Below are 8,616 nucleotides of genomic sequence, written 5' to 3'. Positions count from 1 at the left end.
ACTAAATAGTTAGAGTGTCTTAGTTAAAGAATTAGTAATTATTATAGAGCGCCTATCTAATACAGCCCCGCGCGAAAGTATCAGACTAAAACGCGTTATTTTTGAACACGCGTTTTTTTACACCCTTTTTCAAACAACTCCTATAGCTCAACGCAAGGCTCTGGCGCCTCTTGAAATTAACAGGAGCTATGGCAAGGAGTTATCTCCATACCAACGAGGTCAAATTTCTGCGTACAAAGCTATGGGGTTGACAAATCAAAAGATTAGTCAAAATTTGCAATGCGGCAAATCCACCGTTTTCAATACCCTTGCTTAAAATCCACTGCGTAACCAAGGCAAAAGCTTGCCCTGTTCAGGACGCCCCCAGACCTTGAATAAGGTTCAGAAACGCAATATTCTACGTCTTATTCGTGTCAATCCAAAGGCTACTTATCAAGAAATCAAGTCTGAAGTTGGTATTAGTATCCATCGAATGACTATCTATCGAATCCTCAAAGACAAAGGCATTACTAATTAGTTAGCCAAAAAAAGCCTTTGGACCTAGCTTCTAGTTGAGACTTGTTTTCACTAGTTAAGCCTTAATATATATTTCTTCTAGATATAATTCTTTAATTTTGTAATTAGCACGCTATTTAAAACGTCAAAAAAAGGCTTGCTGATAAGGGCTATTCTAAGGAGATACGCAAGGAAATAAAGTTACTATTATAGGCCTTTATTAAGAGCAAAACTCTACTTGAATTAGAGACTAATTATGCAGTTATTTATTCAAAACTAAGGCCGGATAAGATTAGATATCTCAACAAATATTAGGGTCTTAAGGAGTCGCAGTTTTTACGAATTTACACTTGAAAGCATCCGAACCTAGGCGCTTATTCGAATCAACGTTCTGAGAGCCTCTACCCTGGCACAAAAGACCTTCTGAATAAGCAACTTAGTATAGAAGAGACTAGTCGTCAATTAGGAGTTACTGTGAAGTCAAAGCTGAGGCAGTTATCTCAGGAGGAGGCTCAGAATGGTAGTAAGTTACCTTGTACGCTCGACTCACAAGCATTCGTACTGCTGGCAGATACTATATCGCTTTTCGCTGTTTCGAAGATATCCTCTGAATGAGAGGCCACAAAAGATGAGATGAATAAGGGCACTCTACGCCCTGAGCCTTCTTGCTTCGAATACGAGATACTTGTTCGATTTGGCCTTCCCTGCAAGCATTATCTTGCATAGCCGTTTGAAGATAGTGCCTCTATTCCTCGATTCTTAGTACACCCTCGTTAGTGGATTAATGGTAAGCCTATCTATATCGCTAATTAGGTACCAACGTACCGTACTTTCGCTCTACTAATATCCCCCCTACAAAATTCTTCCTCTTACTTGCAGCACCCTTATATCTCTCCTAATAGGAATCAGATTACAGGGCTTGGTCTACAAGTTCTAGAGGCTAGAGAGGACCTTACAGGCTATGCTCGTACATGATACGATCGAGCAGCTATAAATGCCTAACAAGGTCTTGTTGAATTCGCTCAAGAGCTTAAAGAGGATGATCTTAATACTCGAATGCCAGATATCGTCAACAAATCAGGATGGAATAGGCAGTTCAAGAGTCATGATAGGGTCAACAAGCGACTTATGACAGGAGCTGAGGCAGCAGAGCGTGATGCTGACAACAGAGAGAGCAGGTTGCTGTTCGAGAGGCACGCCAAGAGACTAATATGGCTCTTATAGCTTCATTTTTAACAGGGCCGATGCCCTCTACAAGCTCCTCCTCCTCCTCTAACTCCTGACGAAGAAGAAGAAGAAGAAGAAGAAGAGGAAGAAGAAGCTGTAGACGAGGCTTTTATTCCCCCCCCCTCAACAGCGCCAGCAGCAATAACGTAATCAAGAGCTGGCCGCAAAAGAGCCCCTACAATGAAGGCATTAGAGGCTGAAAAGGTACCCAAACGGGGTACAGGACAGGGCAGGGGTAGGGGCAGAGGCAGAGTAGGCAGAGGGGCAAGGGAATAGAGTCATTTCTAACACCATGATTTCTATACTTATTTCCTAATAGGGAAGTTATAACAGCATCAATAGATATTGTGGATAGCTGTGTAAAATCTTCATATGATTCAGATGGGCAAGATGGGTGGATTTGTTAGTAATTTGTATGACGCGATACCCGCCAAGACCCAAACGCCGAATGCACCGCTCGCCGAATGCACCGCTGCGAATGCACCGCTCCGAACGCATTCCGGGAAAACCGACCGGCAAAAGCGGCGTAATGAAGCCTCAAGATGGATTCATAGACATCGACCTCGGTGACAATTCTCCTTGTCTCTACTCTGTAGCTATTGTCGCATACCTTGTCGGAGAAAGTGGGAGGGACGTTGTGTTCGAATCTTATCATGAATCGGACTCGGATGTCTACGTAGTGAAATTCAAGGACCGCTGACCCTCAACAACTTACCGCCATCGAATTCACGCGTACCCAACTCGCCAATCCCACATCAACCACATCACCCCTCCTCCTACTAGCCCCTAACCCAGCGCACCACACAATTCCTACAACAACCCTCTTCCGTTCCATTGGTTATAAATCCGAACCTCTCTCTACCTTAGCCTCCGCCGGAATTCCCTTCAACTCGCAAAAGGGGATCTTCCCTAACGATGGCGTTGGCCGCATAGTCTCTTCACCTCAGCATGCACACAAGCCCCAGGAAATGGATCATGAATACAGCATCCCGATCCCGGGTCTTTACTGTGCTGGGTGGGTGAAATGCGGGCCTACCGGCGTTATCGCTTTGACGATGGCGGATGCGTTTAGGACTGCTGAGGCAGTTGTTAGGGATTGGAGGGATCGACAAACAGCTGGGAAGGAGATCATGGATAAGAGGTTCATTGGGAGTGTGGAGTCGAGGGGGTGGGAGGGGGTAAGGGATGCGGCGGAGGAAGCGGGGATAGGGTTGAGGAGGGTGAGTTGGGAGGATTGGAAGAAAATTGATCGGTTAGAGAGGGAGAGGGGAAAGGAGAGGGGCGGCAAGCCGAGGGAGAAGATTGCCAGCGTGGAGGAGATGTTGAGGATACTGGATTGAGAACGCTCTTGGTATGCTGAGCTCTGTGCTATACATGAGACGACGTTACTTGTCCGTCACATACCTCCTTACGACATTACCAAGACCAAAAGTAACGATGCTTCCGCGAGCATAGCATCGAACATCCATCAATCGACACAGACGGTTGATCCAGCAACAATTATTTCAGAAACTAGTGGGTCAGATGGCCATGTCACAGCATCGAATGCGCCTTATCTTATCCGATCAAGCACATTTAGGTTTTTGGGCCGTCCCAAGATGGCTTGCAGATATGATGCTCAAGTGACTTACATAGTAGATTGATGAAGAGGGTGGGTAAATGAGTGTTGCGCTATAGTCTCCAAACAGATGAGGGAGAACATGATACTTGTTCCGGGACAGAACGAATGGTATGTCATAAGACATATAGAGCCATCGAGATGAGTTCAATATCCAGTTGCTAGCGATGAGGATCTCGCTTTGTGCAGACGGTGCAGCACTTGATTATGGGAATTGATCATACTACCATAATGGCTGATGTTCGGGTTTGCCTGAAGGTCGAGTTTGAAGGGTGGATAGATAATTCCTATCAAAGAAAGCTGGGACGGTTGGAATGCTAACTGAAGATGAGATCGGAGATATCATTCTGGAGAGCGCAAGAGCCCGAGAAGCATAGAGTAGTTTTTCTTATGGACCTCTGGTGGTAGTCGACCCAGCGGGCAAAGGCTGGATGCCATGATCAGCTGCAGGGCATGGTGATAACAGGCCGTTGACTTTGACAGGATCGGTCGCTCAGCACGCCAACGAAAACACTGACATCCAACTGATGGGACAGGCAGGTTTCTTGGATAAGGGGATTTTTCTCCCCTCGGAATACTTCAGCTCACTGCGTGACTGACATGGTAGCGCTGCTTCCCTGGACCATTCTCACCAGCAACAATTCTTCATCATTGTCAGTGCTCATGTCCTCTCGTCCTAGCATCCTCGCTTGAGACCTTCTGTATCGAGGAATTGCTAGGCGATGCACCCTACGGTCGAAACGATGGCGCACAGGCCCTTCCTTGTTCTGACCTCTCTGTGTTTTGGATCCTGGCGAAAAGACAGCTGGTCTGTAGACGCATGTCTGGATACCTGCTGGAGACGACTCATTGCCATACCGTGTTACATCTTCTCAATAAAGAGCTGTAATTCGAACGAAAGGATATTCTCCGATCGAAAATTGAACCGTTGACCTTTAGTCTTCCTCTGCGGTCTGCCAACCATCACTCAGCTCGTCATCACTGTGTCCATCACTCAGCTTGATATCACTGTCTCCATCAATGGCGGCATCACTGTCTCCGTCACTGGCGGCATCGCTGTCTGCATCATGCTCGTCTTGACTGTCCTCTGACTCCTCACATTCGAAGAGTGACACCGATTCTTCATACTTCCAAAATGGAACAGGGGCCGGTGGCTCCATATCCGGACCGTCCTCAGTCAATTGGACTACTTCTTCTTCCGGCAGCCCATCCTGTCTCAATAGAGACGGTAGCTCTTCTTTGACAAAATTGACACCATATTGATCTATGCAATATTGTCTTGCATGTCTTTTGGGAATGTCATCCTTCGACCAGCATTCTATCATTTGAGTGATCCATATATTTCGTCCTTCCTCATCCCAGTGCCATCGCCTTCTTTGTTTCCAAGCTCCTTTGCCTTCCAAGAAGTCGAAGCCCAGCTTCCCCAAAAGATGTGGCCAGTCATATGCTATGAAATACTCTCCAAAAATCTCCAGACAAGCCTTTCTCGAGTGCCAGAAAGTAGGCAGCTCCTCTCTCCATAACAACAGTGGCCAATCGTATTTTACGAAATATGAACCAAAGAATTCTTCACAAGCTTGTTTCGACTGCCAGAAAGCTGGCTTTCCAGCTGACCAGTAAAGCTCCGGCCAAGAAAAGTCAATAAAACGCGGCCCAAATACGGCCACACAATAAGATCTTGACCTTCTGAGAGATATTGGCATTCGGCTCCAATTCAGCTTTTGTATTTCGTGCCACTCATCACTACTCCTGTCGTTTCTAATTCTGTGTTGAAACGATCCATTTCCCCAGTAGTCTTCGAATAGCTTTGTGAACTCCGAGAGGTCCCACTCATCTTGCTTCGTTAGAAGGGAGAGCCGAGCTGAGAGAAAATTTCCCTGGGCAATTTTCTGACCTGACTCCTCGAAAGGATCTGTTTGGCTCTGTGTCATTATGATGCGGAACAGACTTAGGTTGGCTTCGTTCGACTTGAAGCCCAGCGCCTTCAAGAGCCAAAGCAGTCCAATGCCAACACCACAATCTACGCCTGAATCTGCTAGCATTTTCGCAATTTCGAGCTGATCTCTTTGCATTACGTGGTTTTCATCTCTGGTTGCTGGAATTATATGATGGACAACAATCTCGAACAAAGTTCGTATGGTCGAGTATCCAAAATCTATAAGATCAAAGGGCGTGACCTCTCGACTCTCTAAAAGTTTCCGAAAACCCACGTAGTCACCACGATGGATTGTTTCGTAGACGGACGAGTCCATCTGATGGGTACGAATGACTCGCAATCGATTATCCCATCCGGGGTGGGAGATTGTAGGTCTGCTTTTTCCTGTTTCAAAAAGAAGACCAAACTTCAGGAACCACGAATTTGGAATAAGTTGAAAGCTCGTCCGTCGTGCTTGAAGGCGCGTTGGAGGAATGTAGTCTGAGTCTACATCACCTTCTTGCTCTGTGGTTAAGGACGTTAATTCAATTCGTCCGAACCAGACATTGAAGACCGACTTGGTTGTTTTCTGTCGCTTCGGGCCTCGTCTACCCAGTTGCATGGAGTGCATGAGATTTTCGGCCGGAATGTCAGTATTGATAGACATGATCTTTAAGTCGTCAGGAAGTAGTGACGAAGCACTTTCATGCTGTAATAACGTCTTTACCGACCTTGTCTGCCTAGGTAACAAGCAATTATTGCCAGTATAAGGGCTTCCTTTATAGAGGTTAGCGGTTATATCATCAGGCCTTTGCTTTGTCGACAGGACCTCAGTCTCTCTTGAAGAATTGTGAATAGCTAGACTTTGTGTGATAGTGTCCTGTATTATAGGCGCTAATATCGTCGGCAAATCATCGAACCGTTTATTGAGATTTGCATTAAGCGACTCAATAGCATTTTGTGTGAAGTGGGACGCAATCTTAGTATCGTAGGCATATTGTTCGGATGATGCAAATTGTACCAGAAGCGTCTGGTTATTTGAGACAATCTTGTCTAATGATAGGTTGGTCATTTTAGCAAGTAGATGACTGTCTTTCTGCAAACTATGAACATCGCTTACAAGATTTTTAGTCTCTTTCACAATTTGGGCTGAGGCTGTGTGCTCATCTTGAAGCTGCTGAAGATTTCGCTGCGCTCCACGGGTCGTGTCAAAATGTTGCAACTGAAGTGCAAGCTGAATGCTGATTTGCGTGGCTAATAAGGAAGACTTAGCTGCTTCCAACTGAGACACATATCCTCTGAGCTGGTCACCTTTTCTTGCCACATCGAATTTCTGCCATGCTTTATGGAACGCGGCTTTGTGGGACTTGAGATTGCCGGAACTCGATGCTGTGGAGATCGAGAGATCCGCGTACTTGTCCACAAAGCTCTGTACTTTCTGTATTACATTTTGGCAGTTTTGTAACGGAATAGCAGGATCTTGTTGTACCCTCAAGCAGGCTGGAGCACTGGCCTGTATCTCCAATAGCAGGTGCTGAAAAGCCTCAAGCCGGGATCTGACAGCGCGCAACTCGGTTAAGATGGCGACAATGACGTCCGGGGCATCCGCGGCATCACAGAAGGTCTTGCAGAGGTAATTGCACCCTTGCAAGATCTGTCCTGACAAGCCGACGAAACCAACAACGCCGGCGGCAATGTCCATTGCTTAAAGTGGCGATAAGCTAGAGCTATTCACGCAACGCTCTCTTGCAATAGCCACGAGATCACGCCGGCTTCTTGTTTGACGTCCCCGAGCGGGTGTAGCTGTTTGCGATGCAGCTAGCTGGCCGTCGTCGCTCTTTAGGCGAGGAAAGCCAGAGATTGTCTTCTGTTTGTGCTCTCCAGGTGCATTCACTCCGTTGTATTTGAGGTTCTTCTCACGATGGCACCTTCCACATTTTGTCGATGGAGGAGTAGATTGGACATCGGGCGGCTCTGGGCTGTGCAAAAGTAAGTTCGCAGCATCAGGCTGCGCATTCTGAGCCTCAGCCTCCCACTAATCATTTCCCAGCCTAGCATCGTTACTAAATCAGGGGATTTTGATTATTATTCCTCTTCATAATAAATTAAGGACTAATTACAAGACTACTTTAGAATAAGCGTTATCCGTGGCCCAATAGGTGGATCCCTAGGGACCCACTTTGCAGGGGGGGTCCCCCTGGCAAAGCCAGCGCGCAGCGCATAGCTGCCAGCCATACACGTTTCTCACCCAAACGCGTTTTTTGAATAGAAATAAAACTTTGAAGGAGTATAGATAGCTTAGAATTCGCCAGATTAGGATATTAATCCTCTATTTCTTCTAGAGGGCCATTTATGATGGTCCACTCCAAATTTGCCGTACGCCGACGCTCATCTTCTAGCTCTTTTTGTAGAATTTGCTCTCGCTTTTGACTCCTCATCTCCTGCGTACCCCCCTCTTCTTCGCGTTGTTTAGTCATATTTCGAGCTTGTTCAGCATAAAGAACTCCTCTAGTTTGTAGCTGACATTGCCCTCTATATCTTTGTTCTCTTCGTTCTCTTTCAGCTGCTATATATTCTGATAAATCCTTCTAGATTTGTACGGCAGTTTTGGCCTAAATTAGAGCCCCTTTAATGAATTTCTCTTATAATATTATTTAATGACTTAAAGTTACATTTTGTAACTAAATAGCTTGCTTTTTAAGAGATTAAGCTGTTAAAGATGTAATAAGAGGCCAGATTTAAGTATTAAAAGAAGTAGATAATTAATTTAGAGGCGTAAGAGGTTAATATTCTTAGATCTTATTTAGTATAATATTTAGATTATAAGGAACAAGTCTATATTCTCAAAATCTATTAAAGATAAAGCTTCTTTTAAACATTATTTAGCAAATACTTTAAATAACTTTAAGAAATTCTAGCTTATCAAATTTGTTATATTCTTTTCAAGTTACTTAATCTATTACCTAGGCATACTAGTACTTATATAGCTAAAATAAAACAATATTAAGTAGTTAAAGAATATAAGAAGTATATAAAGAAAGCGTAAAGATATAAATAAGGTTGAATTTGCAGAATTTAAGGATTTCTTATATAAAATAGCTTATATATCTATTACAGAGAAGGATATAATAAGCTTCTATTTATATTTATTAACTTTTTTTTTTTTTTTTTTTTTTTTTTTTTTTTATATAAAGGGCTATAAAGTAAATAACAATTAAGGAGACAGTATACTCAAAGTAAGCTCCAAAGGCTCTATGTAACCGCAGAAAGGAGTTAATAAAAGAGAACAGTAAAGTTAGATAACTTAAGGGCGCATCGCCTGCGAGTTGTATGCGACTAGGGAGAATTGGGCTAGCAGGTT

The 8,616-nt window shown here is 44.4% G+C and overlaps 2 protein-coding genes across 2 annotated transcripts; one reads left to right on the top strand and one right to left on the bottom strand.

Moving 5' to 3' along the window:
- Positions 1-2,170: 2,170 nt before the first annotated feature.
- EPUS_09471 (uncharacterized protein) lies at positions 2,171-3,062 on the top strand (the record flags this gene model as incomplete). The annotated part of the gene is made up of 2 exons (XM_007788924.1): positions 2,171-2,361; positions 2,414-3,062. The coding sequence occupies 2 exons, from the start codon at positions 2,171-2,173 to the stop codon at positions 3,060-3,062; spliced, it is 840 nt and encodes a 279-aa protein (XP_007787114.1).
- Positions 3,063-4,275: 1,213 nt separating this feature from the next.
- Positions 4,276-6,957, bottom strand: EPUS_09470 (uncharacterized protein; the record flags this gene model as incomplete). The annotated part of the gene is made up of 1 exon (XM_007788923.1): positions 4,276-6,957. One exon carries the CDS (start codon positions 6,955-6,957, stop codon positions 4,276-4,278), a length of 2,682 nt encoding a protein of 893 aa, XP_007787113.1.
- Between the last annotated feature and the right edge of the window lie 1,659 nt (positions 6,958-8,616).

Source organism: Endocarpon pusillum (assembly GCF_000464535.1).
Source record: "Endocarpon pusillum Z07020 unplaced genomic scaffold C725643, whole genome shotgun sequence".
Classification (NCBI taxonomy): domain Eukaryota; kingdom Fungi; phylum Ascomycota; class Eurotiomycetes; order Verrucariales; family Verrucariaceae; genus Endocarpon; species Endocarpon pusillum.
This window is presented reverse-complemented; position numbering and strand designations above follow the sequence as displayed.